At 63.3% G+C, this 18616-nt stretch overlaps 2 protein-coding genes across 4 annotated transcripts; both read left to right on the top strand.

Annotated features, from left to right (window-relative positions):
• Positions 1-288: 288 nt before the first annotated feature.
• Positions 289-8883, top strand: SEPTIN5 (septin 5). Of its 3 annotated transcripts, none has more exons than XM_087828672.1 (12): positions 289-368; positions 515-528; positions 4967-5063; positions 5169-5255; positions 5521-5644; positions 5746-5880; positions 6017-6134; positions 6268-6369; positions 7097-7193; positions 7279-7414; positions 7659-7761; positions 7872-8882. In XM_087828672.1, exons 1-12 carry the CDS (start codon positions 326-328, stop codon positions 7926-7928), a joined length of 1113 nt encoding a protein of 370 aa, XP_087684798.1. In that variant the 5' UTR covers positions 289-325; the 3' UTR covers positions 7929-8882. The 3 variants fall into 3 exon arrangements, with proteins under 3 accessions (XP_087684798.1, XP_087684799.1, XP_016059843.1); XM_087828673.1 differs by having other exon boundaries at positions 311-368; positions 518-528; XM_016204357.2 differs by lacking the exons at positions 289-368; positions 515-528 and adding an exon at positions 4145-4312 and having other exon boundaries at positions 7872-8883.
• Positions 8884-9051: 168 nt separating this feature from the next.
• Positions 9052-9996, top strand: GP1BB (glycoprotein Ib platelet subunit beta). The gene is made up of 2 exons (XM_087828674.1): positions 9052-9132; positions 9398-9996. Exons 1-2 carry the CDS (start codon positions 9123-9125, stop codon positions 9994-9996), a joined length of 609 nt encoding a protein of 202 aa, XP_087684800.1. The 5' UTR covers positions 9052-9122.
• Positions 9997-18616: the final 8620 nt, after the last annotated feature.

Raw genomic sequence — 18616 nt, 5'->3', positions numbered from 1 at the left:
AAGGCGTAGCGGTCCGGAGTGAGCAAAGGGACAAGGGAGGTGGGGCTGGGTGTCCGGCAGTGGGCACGGCACCTCCTCCGGATGGAGGGGAGGGTGTGGCCCCCAGGCCGCGGGCGCGGGTGGGGGGCGCCCGGGTCCCCGCCCCCGCGGGCCGCGCCGGGTCGCGCGTGGGCGCGGCGGGCGCCGATTGGCTGCCGGGCGCGCGGGCGGGGCGGGCGGCGACGCGCGGAGGGCCGGTCACCCCGCAGCCCGGCCTCGGCCTCGCCGCTCGTCGCCGCGCCCCGCCCGCGCGCCCGCCGCCGCACGTCCCCCGCCGGCGGCCACCATGAGCACAGGCCTGCGGTACAAGAGCAAGCTGGCGACTCCAGGTGAGCCTGGCGCCCGCCCGCGCGCCCGCGCGCGCCTTTGTCCCCGCCGCCTGCCCGTCTCTCACCGTGTCTCTCCGTCTCTCCCCCGCTCGCCGGCCCGGAACCGCCCGGACCCGGACCCCGACCCGACCCCGACCCCGACCCAGCAGAGGACAAGCAGGTACGTGCGGGCGTGTGGCCGCTCGCCCCGCTGGCTGTCACCCGTTGTGGCACCAAGGCTGCGGGCGCCCAGGCGAGACCCCACCCCCGCCGGCCCTCACCCCACCCTGTCGCGATAACCGATTGTCAGCGTGGGCAGTGCTGCAGCGCCTGGGGGTGCGGATGGGAGGAGTGGGCGCCATGCCAAGGGGCCTGGCCTCTGACCCTCACAGCAGGCGTGTGCATCCCTCCCCGGATGGGTGTACCGGCCAGCTGCCCTTCTCCCACTGGTCCAGCGCCTGCATCCTCAAGCTGACCTGGCCTTAGGCCGTGTGCTGAGGGTCCGGAGTGAGACCACTGGTTATGGCGGGCCACAGGCTGGGGGGCCTTGCACCAGCCTGGGGGTGGGGTCTCTATGTCACCAGCCTTCACAGAAACCCTGAGCAGCCCCCCACAGGGGACGTCTGCCCACCCCACCCCAATCCTCTGTATCTTATGCCTCTCTCTCTCCCCACACCAATTTGAGTGGGCTGATCTGTGGCCAGGCCTCCTCCAGGCTGAGAGGCTCGGAGACCTGGTCTGAGTCATCCCCAAGCCCAGCAAGGGTCTTCCAACCTAGTGGGCACAAATAGGCTTGTGGCCATCCAAAGGGGTTGGCTTGGTCCCCACCTTCCAGGAATGCAGGACCCAACAGGAGGCTGGTCTGGCCACCCACTGTGAAACCCAGATGGGTTCAGGGTTAAACAGAGAGGAGACCCAGAGAGTGAGATGGGGGTGGGTAACCAGGTGGGCTGCGGACTCTGAAGCAGACCTGCTGGGGCCTCTCAGGCTTGAAAACAGCCATGTTTAGGGGAGAAAAGAAGGGCCCAACTCTGGCACCAGGGTGGCCCTGGCAGCCCTGGTGTGGATGGGAGCTCATACACCGGGTAGATTGCTGTGTGGAACCCTGAAGTGCTGGCCCAGATTGAGACAGGTGGGCTAGGTGCAGCCCAGTAGGTGGGGTGGGGACTGGGAGTCACTGGCTGCCTGATGCCAGTCTCCTGGCAGGGACACGCCCCGCCCTGGGACTTGTGAGGCTCCTGGGGAGGGGCCTCGTGTCAACCTCACCCTGCCAGTGAGGAGCTCCCCAGGGAGTCCAGGCTGGGAACTGCCTCCCCATCACAGGCGGGTTGGACAATGCCTAAGATGCAGGGACACATGCCGCCAGGCCATTGTTTGAGGGAGAGAGAGGGAAGGCCTGGAAGACCAGCCCCCACTGCTTCTCCTGGGCCTGCAGTCACTGCTTCAGGCAGTTGCTGGCCAGCACCACCCAGGGACTCCCCTGGCTGGGGTGTGAGCCCCTTTAGGCCTGTGTCTGCTCCCTGCTTTGAAGTCAGCTAGGTGCAATCTTAACCTATCCCCTGCCCCTAGGACCTGAGGGAGAGGGCACCGTGCAGCCAGAGGGGGAGACCTGGGAGCAGGGCCATGCACCCAGGTGTTTGGGGCAGGAGAGAGCACACACGGCTTCACTGTTACCACTGCTGGTGTTACTGAGCGGTAGCCTGTCCACACTCTGTGAAAGGGGGTAGGGGGAGCCCATTTTAGGAAGTAGGGAGGGCTCTGGTGGCCCTCTGCGCCCCTTCCTCCAATCCCCACGCAGTCTCAGGCAGTGATGGAGGCTCTGTTGGCTCTGGTGACTGCTTCCAGAACTGACTCGGGTGATTCTAAGAATGGAAATGCCTCGAGAGTCTCAGGCTCGAGGAGGTGGGCACAGCTGTGTCTAGGGTTTGGGAAGCCCTGAGAATTTGTTGTGCTTCAGGGTGATAGAAAGGCAGTGGCAGGGCCCCTTCCTCAGGGCTCTCCCAGGGACTCCACTGGCCCTGTCTGGGCACAGTTGGGTGATGGGGCAGGCAATTTGGGAGCTATGCCTCGCAGAGGCTGTGCCTTACCAGTGGGGAAAATGAAGCAATCTGGGAGCCACAAACTCTGTTAGACACCAGGCTGTGGAGTGCTGAGGCCCCCTCTCAGCCTGAACCCAGACCCAGGTCTGTCTGTCTTCCTGGAGATGCCCTGGGCCTGAAATGCCAGTCTTCAGGGTGGGCGTTGGGCTGAGGGCCATGTCTAAAGTAGATTTAGCACAGAGGCCTCCTGCAGGTCAGCATGGCCACGAGGCAGCTTTCTTGGAGCAAGAACTGGGAGCCTGTCTGAAAAAGCTGGGGGCCCTGTGGCTTCCCTCCACTCTCCACACTCTTCTCTTGGATAAAAAACTCTCCTGTTCCCAGCTGTGGGCCTACTCCTCCTCACCAGGTGCCAGTGGCTCCAGGCCCTACAGCAGCACCACAATCCTGGCCATTGGGACAGAGGCTCCTCCACAGTAGGGGGACCTCCTGTCCCTACTAACACATATAGTCTAGGGGGCATGTGCCCACACCCTAACTCCTTGCCAGACCTCCCTTCCTGTCCAGCTGGCACTCTCGTTCAGATTCTAGTTGGGTACTGGAGGGGATGGTGAGGGTTTGGTGGCTCAGGAGACCGCTGTGGTTCCTGGGGTTGGCCACATGGGGGTAAGGGCTGAGCTCGCTGGAGCTCTCCAATCCCTGTGTTCCCAGTTCTGTGCGTCAGAGCAGTCAGAGGGACTCAGAGGGAATGGGTGCGGGGATGGGGTCCCACTCCACACACCTCCACATCTGCTGGCAAGGGCTTTCTGGGGACAGCCAGGGCAGCGCATGGGTGGCCTCAGGTTAGTGGAGCAACATGCTGGCCGCAGCTTCCAAGTTTCGAGGTAGAGCAGGGTCAGTGGCTAGAGCTCTGACTGGTCGCCTCCTCTGGGTGGGAAGGGGGCGGGGTGGATATAGCAGGGGGTGGGTGGGTGTCTAGGCTCAGGAGGTTGGCTCTGATTCTTGGGGAAGGTGGGCTGTGTCCTCGTTCGGCTCCCTCACGTACCTTGGGGGCCACACTGGTTCAAGTAGCCCCGAGCACACACACAAACATGCACCCACGAGGGGGAGGGGCGGCTCAGCCTCAGGCGGAGGGGAGGGGGAGTGTCCGGAGGGGTGCGCCCGTGGGTAGTGCGGACGCCGTGACACCGCCGGCGGCTTTCGGGCGGAGTCTGCGAGGAAAGCAGGGTGCACGCGCCGGTCCCGCGTGGGTGCGCGTGGGGCCCGGGAGCGGCCTTCGGCGCCCTCTGGCGGACAGAAGCTGCGCGCACCTCTGGAGGGGCGGGACGCAGCGGCCACAGGCTCCTCCGCCCCGCCCCCACCTTACCCCCCTTTACCCCTGTTGTCCCGACGGCTGGACGGAGGCCGCGGGTCGGGCAGTGGGGCTCCCCGTCCTCGCCGCGTCCCCCTACGCCTGGGCTCGGCCCTGCCCTCCCGGCAGCTTTCGGGTGGCTCCGCCCGCGGCCCAATTTCCAGGCGACCGTTTCCCGGCGACAGCGCGGGGCGGTCCTGCGCGGAGCCCCGCCTCTGGCTCGCGTGCAGAGCGGGGCCGGCTGTGGCTGCGACGCCGCGCGTCTCAGGGCGGGTCCGCAGAGGCAGGGGGATGGCTCGAGCGGCCTCCGGGGTCGGCGGCACCCCGGGTGGGCCACGTCGGGTTTCCCGGCCTCGGCTCCCGTGTCCCTAAAACGCGACCGGGAACAGGGCCCCGAGGCACTACCGCGTCTAAGTCCCTCGGGAACGTCGGGCCCGCGTCGGCCTGACCCGGTCTGGGGTCCGAAGGCGCCAGCTGGGTCTGGGGGGGTCGCTGTGATGGACTCCCTGGCAGCGCCCCAGGACCGCCTGGTGGAGCAGCTGCTGTCGCCGCGGACCCAGGCCCAGAGGCGGCTCAAGGTGTGTGTGGAGAGGGGAGTGGAATGTGGGTCAGTGTGTGCGCGCCTGCCGGGGCCAGGCCCCGGGGCCCGGAGATGTCGCAGGGACCCACAGGGCCAGGGTCCACAGGTGGTGGGCGCGGGACCCCGCGGGCGGGGGAGGCTCAGCGCCGGTATCTATAAATAGCCCCTGCTCCGACGTTGCTGCAGCCAGCCACCCCCGCGGCTGGATCCGGGCCACGCGGGGCCTCCCACCCCCTGGTACACTCGGGAGGGGTGAGTATTGAGACCGGGCTCCTCCTGCCTATGAAGGGCCTGGGGCATGTCCGAAGAGTCTGGGTTTTGGTGCCTTTGTCCACTCAAGGGACACTGATTGTGTCTGCTGCAGCCGGACGTCTCTCCCTACACACACACACACACACACGCAGGGAGTCTTGGGACCCTGCAAAGCCCTTCTCTGAGGCTGGGGCAAGGGTGCCTTCACCAGCCACCCCCTGACCTGCCTTCCTACCTCCAGGCCTTTCCCCACAGGCCCTCATCCCCTTTCTGCCATTGAAATACCTCACCCTGGGGACTCTGTCCTCTGCTGTCTCTTTGCCTGAGCTGCATAGGGGACAGGGCGTGGGGCTGCCCAGGAGCCCCAGAGTACCCCTGACCTGCCCGCCCCTGCCCCCAGGATATTGACAAGCAGTACGTGGGCTTTGCCACGCTGCCCAACCAGGTGCACCGGAAGTCGGTGAAGAAGGGCTTCGATTTCACGCTCATGGTGGCCGGTGAGTGGGCCAGTCTCCGAGGTGGGGTGGCTGGGGCACTGGCTGGCCAGGTTCTGCTGTGGGGCCTCAGACCTAATCCAGCCCCTTCACTGTACCTGTGGGCAGGTGAGTCAGGCCTGGGGAAGTCCACACTGGTCCACAGCCTCTTCCTGACCGACCTGTACAAGGACCGGAAGCTTCTCAGTGCTGAGGGTGAGTGAACCCTCGAGCTGTCCGGGCACTGGTTTACCATCCCCTCCTGTGTGACCCCTCAAAGGGTGCTCTTCCGGGCCCAGCCCCCCTTCTGTCCCCCCACAGCATGGGTCTTCTCTTCAGGGTCCAGCAGGAGTGGCCTGAAACACAGTCAGGCCTTGTGGTCAAGGCCAAACACTAGGATGGATGAGAATAGGATCCTGGCTGCCCAGGGTAAGGGGTGAGGGTCAGGGGCCCCTCCGAGCCACGTCTACCTTCCCCACAGAGCGCATCAGCCAGACGGTAGAGATCCTGAAGCACACAGTGGACATCGAGGAGAAGGGGGTCAAGCTAAAGCTCACCATTGTGGACACGCCAGGCTTCGGGGATGCTGTGAACAACTCTGAGTGGTGAGGAAGGCCTGGCTGGGGCGGCGCCCGCCCAGGCTGACGCAGCCCCCCTGGTGCCCCGCTGCCCCCGCAGCCCGGCCTCACGCGCCTCCTGCCCACAGCTGGAAGCCCATTACGGACTACGTGGACCAGCAGTTTGAGCAGTATTTTCGTGACGAGAGCGGACTCAACCGCAAGAACATCCAAGACAACCGGGTGCACTGCTGCCTGTACTTCATCTCTCCCTTTGGGCACGGGTGCGTGCCCGTCCCGAGGCCAGGGCCGCCCGCCTCCGCAGAGCCACCTGAGGCCCCACAGCCATTCCCTCCCCGAGTCCCCCCCCCCGCCCGCCATCGCCCCACCGGCCCCTCACCAGCTGGCTGCTCCCTGCAGGCTGCGGCCGGTGGACGTGGGTTTCATGAAGGCTCTGCACGAGAAGGTGAACATCGTGCCCCTCATTGCCAAAGCCGACTGTCTGGTCCCCAGTGAGATCCGGAAGCTGAAGGAGCGGGTGAGCCGGTGTGGGGTGGGTCTGACCCAGGAACTGGGCTCCAAGAGCACCAGGTGTGCTGACCGCAGGCACCACCCCACGGGGCCCCTGGGACCTGGCCAGCCCTAAATCTGACAGCCGTGCTCCACTGCAGATCCGGGAAGAGATTGACAAGTTCGGGATCCATGTGTATCAGTTCCCTGAGTGTGACTCAGACGAGGATGAGGAGTTCAAGCAGCAGGACCGGGAGCTGAAGGTGAGCAAGCAGCCCGGTGGGCAGGGAGGGAACAGAAGTCCAGTTCACCTGGCGCCTGGAGGGGGCAGAGTGCCAGGGTCCAGCTGGGGGTTGCGATAAGGGTCTTTAGTCTGGGCAGTGGAGTCTCTTCATCTAGCCGGAGACGGCTAGGGTCGCCCATGTTCCTGCCCGCCTTGTGTACTTGGGTCCCTCGTGGTGAGTGAGCCATGGAGCTCTTGCCAGGACCCAAAGGCACAGCTTCTGGCCAGGCCCCCTCCCTGACCCCGCTCCTCAGTCTTCTCATGAGTCACCAGCAGAAGGGCCCAGCCGGTGGCCAAGTGGGCGGCGTATGCACTGTCTCCCAGAATTCTGTGCAACAGAGGGTAGGGGTGGCTTTGAGTGCCCCAGCATCTAGAGTGGTTATAACCAAGCCCATGCTGGGGACAAGAGGTCACAAGGCCAGGAGCAGGGTTGGGCAGGCCCTTGGCCCCAACCAAAGTCAGCAGGGGCCTCACTAGGAGGCATAGGCTCAGTCATAGCCCTTGGATGTAAGCTGCACGAGTTCTGGCCTCAGCCAGCAGCAGAGAGGCCAGAAGGGGTGGGGAGTGGGGATGACACCAGGATCTCTTTGGGGAGAGGTCACTGATGGTGATGCTGGAGGGGCTAACCAGGCGCTGAGTGCCTATGGCCCTCTCTAACACTAACCCATATTAATTGGGCGTGAGCCCTTGCACCTGCCCCTCCTCAGGAGAGTGCACCCTTCGCGGTAATCGGCAGCAACACAGTGGTGGAGGCCAAGGGGCAGCGAGTCCGGGGGCGACTGTACCCCTGGGGGATCGTGGAGGGTGAGTCCAGGTATAAGGCACAGCATGCTGGGTGGGAAGGCTCCTCTGGCTGGTGTCCCACCCACTGCTCACTCCCGCCCCGCAGTGGAGAACCAGGCGCACTGCGACTTCGTGAAGCTGCGCAACATGCTCATCCGCACACACATGCATGACCTCAAGGATGTGACCTGCGACGTGCACTACGAGAACTACCGCGCACACTGCATCCAGCAGATGACCAGGTGCATCATCCCGTCCCAAACCTGGACGTGCACCTCCTGGCCTCAGACAAATCTCTATAACCAAGCTTTGTCCTGGCTGCCCACCCAGACTTGAACCTTGCCCCAGCCCCCAAATTGGCTCCCCAGCACCTTGTCTCCTTAGCCCAGCCCAGAGGTGTGGGAGCTCAGGAAGGCAGGCTTGGTAGTAGTGGGGTTGACTGAACCTCCCAGCAGCACTGCACTGTTCCTCTTGTCCCCGCTTTAGCAAACTAACCCAGGACAGCCGCATGGAGAGCCCCATCCCCATCCTGCCACTGCCCACCCCTGACGCTGAGACAGAGAAACTTATCAGGATGAAGGATGAGGAGGTTGGTGGGGCATGGAGCTGGGGTGGGGGTGGGGCTGGAGGTGGGGGACTGAACCAGGACCCTCCCATGTCATTTCTCACCCCGCCTTCCGTTCCTGCCCCACACCCCAGCTGAGGCGGATGCAAGAGATGCTGCAGAAGATGAAACAGCAAATGCAGGACCAGTGACCCTGCCCCAGTCCCACGTTGCCATGGATATACTGCCAGTTTCTGGACTGTCCCTTCCCAACCCTGGACCCCAACCAGCCTGGATTCAACCCTGGATTCATCTGGATCTCTGACAGGCCTGGATGCAACCCCAATCCCAGAGTGGCCTAGACCCAGAGTATTCCTGACCTGACCCAGAGACTTGGGGTCACAACCCCAGCCGACCCTAATTTATTCTCAGCATCAGCCCTTTCCCTTATTTGTATCTGTTCCCATGGGGCCTGGGCAATGGCCCTCACTCTGGCCTTGGGGAAGCAGGAGCTAGGTTGGGCTGTAACTTTTGAGATTTCCCCCTCACCCCAGAAAGTCACAGCACTCAAGACTCCAGGTCCTACTCAGGCAGGCAGGTAAACCAAGGCAGAATAAGGGAGTAGATCACCAGGTTCTCGGACCTATTCCCCACCCCAGTGCCACAGCAGACTTGGGAGCTGTGTTCCCCTGCTCCCGTGGCCCACCCAGCATATGCTGACCTCACTTTGTGGGGGTGTGGGCCAGGTCCTCTCTTCCCTCCTCACCTGGTAGCTCAGCAGGCAGGTGGGGCACCTGAGGCACTTAGGATCCCTCCAGACCTAAGGAGACCAGCCCACTGCAGGCCAGGATGGTGGCATGGGGCTGGGATGCCTGTGATAGCCCACGCCCCTCCCCCACAGCTGTGGTTTGTGGAGGGCTCCAGGAGCAGTGGGCTGTGGGCCATCCCCTGGCAACTCCCATGCCTAGACTTCTGTTCCCTGCCTGTGGCTGGGGGTCCCTTCTCCCCAGCATCATTGTTGCCCTGGGTTCCCTAGCCCTTACCCCTCCCATCCCTCTACCCGCATGAACCCTTCCCCAAGCCCCATTCTTCAGTTTTGTTAAGTTGCGAATGCCGTCCTGTCCTGGTGACAGGAGAACAATGTTGGTGAACGTCCTGCGGGTGTCCGAGTGCTCCTTGGGGCGGGTTGGGGGCGGAAGCGCGGCGGTGCTGGCCCTGGCGATGGAGCCCTATCAGCGGCCGCAGCTCCTGTGGAGGCAGCCTTGGGGTTATTTCTGGCGGGACAGCTGTGCTGTGGTCGGTGCACCGGGAGCGCCGCGGCCTGGCAGAGGCGTGGCGGCCTTATCTGCTGGTTCTCGGGCAAACGCCTCCAGGTCCAGAGCAAGCCGGGCCACCATTCTCTCGCCATGGGCTCTGGTGAGTCTGATGGCGGGGCCAGGCCACACCCTGAGCAGAGGAGGGTTGGGAGGTGCTCCAGTCATTTTGGCTGCAGTAGGGAGAGATTTGGGTCAGACTTAGAGGAAACAGAGCCCGTGCGCGGGGCGGTCGGGGTGGCAAGGCTTGCGGGCAATGGGGAGCGCGGGTCTCGGGGGCTGGAGCCAGGCCCGGCGCTCTAGGTGCTGAGGGACCCCACCTCGTTGCCCAGCGGGCCACCTGGCTCACCATGGCGCTTCCCTTCCAGGGCCGCGCGGGGCGCTGAGCCTAATGCTCCTGCTGCTCGCGCCGCCGAGCCGCCCGGCTGCGGGCTGCCCCGCACCGTGTCGGTGCGCCGGGACGCGCGTGGACTGCGGGCGCCGCGGCCTGACCCAGGCCTCGCTGCCGGCCGCCTTCCCATCGGACACAACCGAACTGGTGCTGACGGGCAACAACCTGACGGCGCTGCCGCTGGGGCTGCTGGACCGGTTGCCCGCGCTGCGCGCGGTGCACCTGGGCTCCAACCCCTGGCGCTGCGACTGCCGCCTGCTGCCGCTGCGGGCCTGGCTGGCGGGCCGGCCGGAGCGCGCGCTCTACCGCGACCTGCGCTGCGCCGCGCCCCCCGCGCTCCGCGGCCGCGTGCTGCCCTACCTGACCGAGCAGGAGCTTCGCGCCGCCTGCTTGCCCGGCGAGCTCTGCTGGGGGACGCTGGCGGCACAGCTGCTGCTGCTCGGCCTCGGGCTGCTGCACGCGCTGCTTCTGGCGCTGCTCCTGCGGCGCCTGCGGAGGCTGCGCGCCCGCGCCGCGCACCGCCCGTCGCTGACCGCCCCGCTGATGGCGGAGCCGGCGGGAGCCCGCGAGTCCTAGGAGAAGCGGACTGGCGCTGAGCCAGGCGGGCCGGCCAGCTCGACAGGACCCGCCCCGAGGAGCCCTCGCCCTAACCTGGACCCACTCCTCCACCCAGGCCCGCCCCCCTCTGCAGGCCCGGTCCGCGGGGGCCCGCTGCTGCAAGCCCACCGCTAACGCGCGAGCCCGCGCCCTGGACGCCTAGGCAGGCCCAGGGGACCAGCCGCAGCCCAGACCCTGCGGGGTCCCTCACGCCAAACTCCAGTGCAGAATAAACCCTTCTCCCGATGTGACCCGTCTCTACACCCACGACCTGGGAACCCTCTTCCCCAAACCACAGAACAAGCTCTGCGAAGCAGTTCAAGGGGACACTCACACCTTCATACACCCCAGATAACCTCCTAACGGGGTCAGCGAGCAAACTCTCCCCAGGCACCGACTCTCACAGAAGTTCAGGTGGGAAGGAAAGCCCAAAGGACATTGTGGGGACAGTGAAGACAGTGTGTGAAGGGCAAGGACACAGTGGAGACAGCAAGGACACAGTGGGGAGTGGGGACATGAAAGACAGTGTGGGGCAGCGAGGACAAGGGACAGAGAGGACCGTGGGGAGTGAGGACACTGTGGGGAGAGCAAGGACACTGGAGGGTGAGGATGCTGTGGACAGTGAGGACAGTGTGGACAGTGAGGACCCTGTGGGCAGTGAGGACACTATGAGGACAGTGTGGGGACAGTGAGGACACTGCAGGGCAGTGTTGTGAGAGGATGCTCTGAGCTGCAGATTCTGGAGTTAGTGAGGGGCCAGGAGGTGGCTCTGAGGACAGTTCAGTGAGGTTTCCCCCGTGGCAGCCTTCAGAACAGTCAGGGATGAACTGGAGATGGTGAGGACGGTCTGGTGGCCCACCTGGTACTTCCTGGGCAGCTAGTGAGAAGCTCTGGAAGGCAGGTGGGATGGGGTCCAAGCCATGCAAAGGGGGTCTATAGAAGGCCCCCGCAGGGGTGAGTGGACACCCCTCTGAAATCATGTCCTCCCCTTGCCACCACTCACTGTGGGAAGGCACCTCCAACTGTGCAGACCAGCCAGGTGCTTCTCAGGGCCTTAAGTCACCCCTGACCCCTGGCTGTCAATCAGGGCTAGGGACTCCATTGTGGGCACTCCAGTGCAACACAGGCTGCTTACAGGGGACCTGGGGTGCCCATGAGCTAATGTGTCCCCACTCCCACCCAGATGTGGCCTCCACCTGGCTGGCCCTGAGAACGATGATGGCTGCTCCTGTGGACTCCAAACAGGACCCCAATGGAGCCTCAGGCCTGGACCTCAGCCGCCTGGCACAGGAAGGCCCAGACCCCCACTGACCGGGTCGGGGAGGCTGCCGCTGACATGGCCTTTGTCCTGGCTTTTGTAGGACAAGACGGATGACTCTCCGGTTGGGCTGATGCTATCTCGGGTCTACTGGTGGGACGTGAGGCAGGAGCCACCCAGCCTTTGTAGGCAGGTGCGAGGCATCCGGCTGTCCTTCCAGGCTTATCAACACATCGGAGACGGTGGCTCCTTTGTACAAATGAACTGCCATCCTGCTCTCCCCAGGGGTGGCCCAGCACCCCCAGAGCCCTTAGTGGGGGTCAGAGGTGATAGTCGTTGTCACAGCAAGATACACAGGCAACTTCCTAAACTTAGTCCCAACATGGTGCAGGAAGGGGTCATTCCCCCTACTTTCCAGAGAAGGAAACCAGATCCCACAGATGGGTCTCCTCTTGGGCCCAGAGCTTCCTCCGTGGCTGAGACCAGGCCCTTGGGATCCTCTCTTTTCCTCACTGAGGCCCTCAAGGGGACAAATGCAGGGCCCAGGAGAAAGTAGCCCCAAGGGTCCTAGGTGACCCCAGCTAAGAGGAGGCTCCCCTGGGCTGTAGGACGAGGCCCCAGCAGGAGCTATGGGGAGTGGTCAGCAGGAGCCCAGATTCACTGCTCACTGCTCACAGGCTTGAGGGCTCCTAGGTCGGTGCCCGGGTGAGACGGTGGACATGGGGGCTTTAGCAGGCAGGGTGGAGGAAAAAGGCTGACAATACAGTGTGTCGGACCTAAAGAAGAACTTCCCACTCATCAGTGGATGGGGCAGCTGAACCCCATGGTTCTTCCAGGATTCCCCTGCCCCTCTTGCCAGTTCTCCTTGATTTAGACCTGCTCCTGCCAAGTACTGGCCACAGGGAAACACTGGCCTGGCCTCGATGGCTGACCTTCTCCAAGCTGCCTGGTAGCCCCCAGTCCCAATCCTGACCCTGAGATGACCCTCTATGCACTGACCCTGGGCCTCAGCCTCCAAGGAGTGTGGGGAAGTGGATGGTCCCAGCTCAGCGCCCCTGAATGGCCCTGTTCATGGAGGGAGAGCTTAGACCCCTTGCCCCAGACCAGGGGGCCTACCTTCCCCCTCACCCCACTGTTGTCCTCCATCTCCTGGAACACTTACCAATTCCAGGGCCCATTCCCCACTGACAGGCTGGTCCCCTCTGTGGCCTCAGACTCCTTCCAGATGGGAACAGGTGGGGGCCCACTCGAAGGCCCTGCCCAGCCCCACCACATCTCCGGCTCTCAGGCTGGCTGATTCAGGGCCCCTTTCCCTGCATTCCAGGGGTTCTCAGACCACATCTCTGTTCCCCCAGCCTCCCTGGGCTCTCAGGACCCTCCGCTTTCCATCAAGGCCCAGCCTCGGTGTACCCTCCCCTACCAGGCCAGTGTCTCTGAACCTCTCTTTGTGCCTTCCTGCTGTAATTCTGTCCACACTACTCGAGGTCCCACTCGAGCATGTCCTCCGCAGGGAGCTTCCCTGACACACGGCGCAGGAAACGGTGTCCAGCTAGGCGTGTGCCCCTGAGGTCCGCCAGCGGCTCAAGCCCCATCCCAGGCCTTCATGCGGCCAGCTAGCGAGTGAGTGGCCGGCCAAAGGGTTGGACAGAGCGAGCCCCCGCCGGGCCGGACGGCATCCCCAGGCAGACACTGCTGCGACCTTCCGCTGGGAGCCTGGGCCAGTCCTCATCCGTGAAATGGGTGCTGCCCCGCACCCCGTCCCATCCTCCCTTCGCGCGCCGCGGCCCCGAGGCACCAGAGGGCGCTCGCGATCTGCAGAAACGCTGGCCGCGGGCGGGCGGCGAGGTGGGCGCCGGGCGCGGGCAGCCAGGGCCCGCGGAGAAACGGGGGCCAAAAAACGGGGGACTTGCCCAGGCTGGCGGGCTGTGGATCGCCGAGAGGGGCGGGCGGGTGGCACACCCCAGGGGGGCGGGGAGGGGTGCGCCGTGGGCTGCTGACGGACGGGGAGGGGAGCGCGCCCCTCCCCTTCCCCCCTCCCCTCCCCTCGCCCCTCCCCTCCCTCTCCCTGCCCCCCCACCCGCCCCGGGCTTGCTGACAGCCCGTCAACCGGGAAGATAAGGGACCTCTTCCGCCGGGCGGAGGGGTGGGGGGGTCAGCCCAGGTGTGCCCTCCGCCCTCCCGACGCCTGTTTGCTCCGAAAACACTTATTGAGCCCCTGCTGTGTGCACCGAGGCGGGGGTGGGCAGAGAGGCTGCGGGACGGGAAGGGGCGACAGTGAGGGGCTGGCCTCAGATGCCGCCGGGTAGGAGGCCTGGAGGGGGCTCCCTAGCGGACTGGAACAGAGGTTCTGCCACTTCCCGACCAACCTGGTGGTGGGGGAAGGGATGGAGGGGTCCTCCAGAGGCCCCCCTGCAGCCTGGGGAGGGGCTGGCCACTCACTGGGCGGAGACTTGAGTAAGGCCGGCGGAGGAGGCCCTGGGAAGGTCTGGGGGACCGAACCCCTGGCCAGGTCGTGGTGGTGGGGGTGCACCCGCCGACCAGACAGAGCAACAACATTGGGGTGGGTGGTAGAGCCCTGGGGGCCCATAGCTCACTGCACAGTCTGCGCCCACCCCCGGCGTTTCCGATAGAAGACAGGCAGTGGGTGATAAATCACCAGCTCCCACCCCTACCCACCCAGGCAGCCATGGTGAAGGGGGGCTGCATGGGACAGAGACAGAGCCTGAGACAGAGACCGGCAGAGAGATGGAAAGACAACCACAGAGAGAGACAAAGGCAGCTATGGGGCCGGCTGACACCCACCAGGCGTCTTTACTCAGGGTGTCTGGCTTTCCACCCCTGGGTGCTCCCTCCACCAGGCCCATCTGGAAACCAGCTGAGAGCCACCCTACCCCAGCTGACCCCCAGCTGGGAGGAGGAGGAGGGAGGGAGCAAGGCCTTAGCAGCCTAACTCCTGTCTACCCTGGAGGACCATAAATCAGCAAGGGGCTCTCCCCTCACTGCCCCCAGGCTGAGGGGGGCCTTTGGGGGTCACTGGTCCCGGTAACCAGGCCTGGCCTTAGCTGTGCCCCTTCCTCCTTAAACAGCCCTCGGGGCATCCATTGGCCTCGACCTCTCTTTCCCGAGCACAGTCACACACCCAGAGCTGTCTACACCCCGTGCTGTCTACACTGGATGCACAGTCACTGCCCTCATCTTCTCTGTCTACAGGGAGACGTCCTGTCTTATTAGGAGACCCAGTGGCTGGCCCTGCAGGGACTGGGGGTCAGTGGTCCTCAGTGAAGCCTTCTCAGGGGTCCACTTTGCCTCAGGGGAAATGCCATCTGTCCCTCCTTCCGACCTGCTTTCCTGTCACCTCCCCACCCCCCAGGGTGCTGAGGCCAACTGGACAAAGGGTGCTGAGAGATGGGCCAGGTGGGGCCCCCTCCACAGGTGTGCGCACCCCCTGGGGGTCAGTACTTAGTGGCCAAGGCTTGAGAGAGCCCATGGGAGTGCTCCCAGGACTTGCAGGATGTGCTCAGCACCCCCACTGTCCAGAACCCCAATCCCAGCCAGGCTGGCCTCAGTGAACTCTGCTCCGGTGGCCTGTCCTGCAGACAAGCCCTCAGGGCTCATGTGGCAGAGTTAAGGCCACCTGGACACAAGGAAATGTACAGTGTCCACCATGAAGTCTTTCGTGGCTTGTCTCAGAGTGGTGAGGGTGGGGACGGGGACTTGCTCATCTTGAAAGACTTTTGGAGCTCTTGGAATTCTGGGCCTGAGAGAGGCACTGAGTGTCCCATGGGTTGGCCTGGGTGTTGTCACTCGGACAGTCCCCTTGACCCTCAGAAAAAACCTCCTGAGTTGCCCCTCTCCCTGAGACATCTAGAGCACTGACCGGTGTGTCCACAGGGGGACTGGGAAGGCCTCCTGGGGAGTCCAGACTGAGGGAGCAGCTCTGTGCTGTCCGGAGACACCTCTCCAGGGAAAGGACAGGGGATGAAGGGCCTGAGAGGTCTGCTGAGCTCAGCCTGCAGGAGGGAGAGGGCGGAGGGTGCCTGAATGTGCAGGAGGAGCCGTCACCCACTCATTTATTTATTCTCAATCACTGTTTTTCCCAACAGTGTGCAGCCCTGCCTGGAGGCCACCGGCTGTGTGAGGGAGGGCTGGGGTGCAGGTCCCTTGGTCCCCAGACCACACAACATAAACACCCCACTCTTCCCTCCACCCCTCCTGGTGGGGTCAGCCCAAGGAGACTGGCCAGCTCCCTACTTCCGGTGTCCCTCAGGGGCTCATCTCACCCTGTTTAAGCATGTGGGACAAATTGAGGGGCTCTGGGTCAGACAGACCCTCATGTGGCAAGGGGTGGGGGAGGGGAGGCGCCAGCCTTCCCAACCCTCCCCACCTGCCCAAGTGCTGCTTTCTCCACCTCTGTCCCAGTCAGAATCCTGGGGCCATCCCCACAAGGTCACTGTGCCCCTACTCGGGTAAAGAAACCCTCAGAGGTGTGAGGGTCTGGAAGGGAATCCTTCAAGCTTTGCCTAATGGACAACCCCAGAGAAATAGAGGGTCCCCAAGGCAGCCAGTTCTCTTGCCCAGGTATGTGGATAGGCCTGGCATGCCCACCCCCAAGAGGGAGGTTGCAGCCTGGTGCTAGAGGTTGGGGGATATGGGGGTGAGGGTCCCAGGGCATAGCTGGGCAGTGGTGCTCCTAAGGGGAGGGGGGTGCACAGGCTTGGGAGGAGTTCTGAGGAGGTGCCTGTGTAGGGACCAAAGGCCTAGCTCTGCCATGTGTCTGCGGAGAGACCTATTTGATGTGCTTTGTATTGGGGGGGTTGCTTTCTCTATGCTTTGTTTATTTAAAGATGCTCTTGAAGAATTCCAGCCAGTCTTTGCACCGACTAAGGAAAGAGCTTCTGTCTAGGCAGGGCTGGGAGGGGTGGGCCCCCCTGACAACCTCCTGTCCTAGCATGCCTGCCAGTGCCCCTGTGTGCCCACTAAAGGTGCTTACAGCACTGGGGCTGCCCTGCCTCCCTGCAGGAGCGAAGCCTAGGGGCGAGCCTGGAAGAGCACCCATGACACAGACCCAGAGCAGGGAGAGGAGCCCATGCACGTGCCATTCTGAGATGTCCACATCGATGGGTGCAGGAGACCATCAGCTTTCTTCATGGGAAAGGAGGGCAGACTTGGGACAACAACCTGGCTCTCTCTCTCCTGGCAGTAAATGCCTCATCTAGGCACCCTCTGCTCTGAGGGGTCCCTGGTGGGGGTTCCTATGTTGTGGGTCTCTCTGCTGCAGGTCTCTCATTTGGGGTCTCTGTTCTTCATGTCTCTCTCTATGCGTCCCTGCTATGGGAACCTCGGGGGGGGTCCCTGGTCTGAGGTCCCTGTTCAGTAGGGCCCTGGTGTGTCTGCTCTGTGGGCCCTTGGTGTGGGGCTTCCTCTCCTTATTTGGGGGTGCCATGGTTCTGCCTCAGTGGTCTCTAGGACATCAGTCAGCCCCTTCTCCCTGGGTTGGACATCTGCTGCCACCAGAATCCTCTCAGGTGGCCTCCTGAGCCTCTTGTGACAAGGCCAGCAGGAGGAGTGGCTAGAAGACAAATATGTCCCCAGACCATCCATGGAAGGGTGTTGACAGCTAAGGCTGATCGACAGCTGAGTCTGACCTGCAGCCTCTACTCCACGAAGCCCCCAAGTCCTTGCCAGACTTCAGGGATGCTGTTGTGAGTCACTAAGTCCCCCCAAATCCTTCCCAAGACCTCCTAAAGCCTCCCCCAACTCCTCTCCATCTTCCCTGGGTTCTCCCAGAGTCCTCACAGTCCTCTGAGTGCTCCCTGGGGTTTCCAGGAACTTGACTCAGTGTCCCCCCTGCCCCACATTCTCAGGCTGGGGCTATTGTGCCAGGTTGGGTCCCAGCAGGAAACTGGGTTTGGCACCAGTGGAGCCTCAAGCCTGGAAACGTCCTACAGAGTCCTGGTGGACAAGGTGGACGACGGGCATGGCAGCCTGCGGGCTTGGCAGCAGGACCGTAAAGGGGTGAGGCTGCGTCATGGCCTCGCTTCTCTAGCATCGGTGTCTGGGGTGTGCTCAGTGGCCGGCCCGGCAGGGCCTCCAAGACACCCCACCGTCAAAGCAGGTGGGACCCAAACAGGACTGAGGCCCCGCCACCTGCCCTGTGCCTGCGCCCCCTCATCTCCGTGTCCTCCTCGGGCCAGCTGGCCTCCCGCTCTGCTTTGCTCCCTGTGCAGTGACCCTGGTCCCCCCAACCTGGTCCCCTCATGGGCTGCCTGGGAATGAGAAGGTACACACATGTGCAGACACGCATGCACAAAGGCACACACACACATGCATATACACACATGCACACAAACATATGCACAAAGCACATGTATACCCATATATGTAAACACATGTGCAAATGCACCTGCACACCTGCATGCATAAGCACATGTATAATACACAAAAACACATGTGCACACATGCATGTGCACACAAACACACCTGCACCCACATGCATGCGCAAGCATTCAGAGAGCCTTCCTGTCTTCCCTTTCCCGGGTTTGGCTCCTCTGAGGGTATGGGTCTAACACGAGGCTAACCACACATGCTTGAGCGGCATGCCCACTGAGTGTCCCCAGCATGCTGTGCCACCTTGTGACGTGGGAGTGTATGCGATTGCAACACTGCGTTTATATAAGGATGCAATTATATAAGAGACGTACAACCTCGCCTTCCTGTGTGAGCATGTCCGTGTCCCCACACCCCCAAGAGCCTGTCTGTGTCCTCACACCTCCCCTGTGCGCATGGTCTGCTGGCCCGCCATGCCCGCATGCCCCCAGCAGCCGCCCGGCCCTGCCCGCCGAGCCATGTGTACACAGAGGCTTGTTTTCTCTGCCTTTCGGGCCAGGGGTGCGCTTGTAAATCGTGCAGTCGATGACACATTTACCCTGCAGGCGACTGGCAGTGTGAATTTATGGCTGCCCCTCCCTCCTGGCTGAGGCCTGGACACCCTGTAGGCAGGCACCTACAGGCCACTCAGCCAGCCAGGCTGTCATTGGGGCACTGGGGCCAGGGCTGGGCCAGGAGGGTCTCAGGAGGGCTCTGAAACCCTAATATTTCAGGGCAGATGGGAGGCAAAAAGCTTCAGTCAGTTCTGCTTGGGCCAGGGCTGGGGTGCAGGGATGTCAGACCCATCCATCTACCTTCCCTACACTGTACCTCAGTCTTCCCACGTATGAAATGGGGCAGCAGCTTTAATGTGCAGGGCTGGAGAGGCCACTTCCCTCAGATATGGAGTCAGCCCACCTACTACTACTGGGCCCGTTGGAGGCATCCAGTTTTGGGGGAGGACTATCCAAAAGG

The sequence above is a fragment of the Miniopterus natalensis genome, chromosome 20 (genome assembly GCF_054644295.1).
Source record: "Miniopterus natalensis isolate mMinNat1 chromosome 20, mMinNat1.hap1, whole genome shotgun sequence".
NCBI classification, from domain to species: Eukaryota; Metazoa; Chordata; class Mammalia; order Chiroptera; family Miniopteridae; genus Miniopterus; species Miniopterus natalensis.
Note: the sequence above shows the minus strand (reverse complement) of the source record. Positions and strands in the feature narration are given on the sequence as shown.

Bases quoted from the DNA above. Each gene is read 5' to 3' on its own strand.
- SEPTIN5 (XM_016204357.2), top strand. From the start codon at position 4,232: ATGGACTCCCTGGCAGCGCCCCAGGACCGCCTGGTGGAGCAGCTGCTG. The intron at 5,881-6,016 runs GTGCGTGCCCGT...TGCTCCCTGCAG, and splicing joins ATCTCTCCCTTTGGGCACGG to GCTGCGGCCGGTGGACGTGG. The intron at 6,370-7,096 runs GTGAGCAAGCAG...GCCCCTCCTCAG, and splicing joins AGCAGGACCGGGAGCTGAAG to GAGAGTGCACCCTTCGCGGT.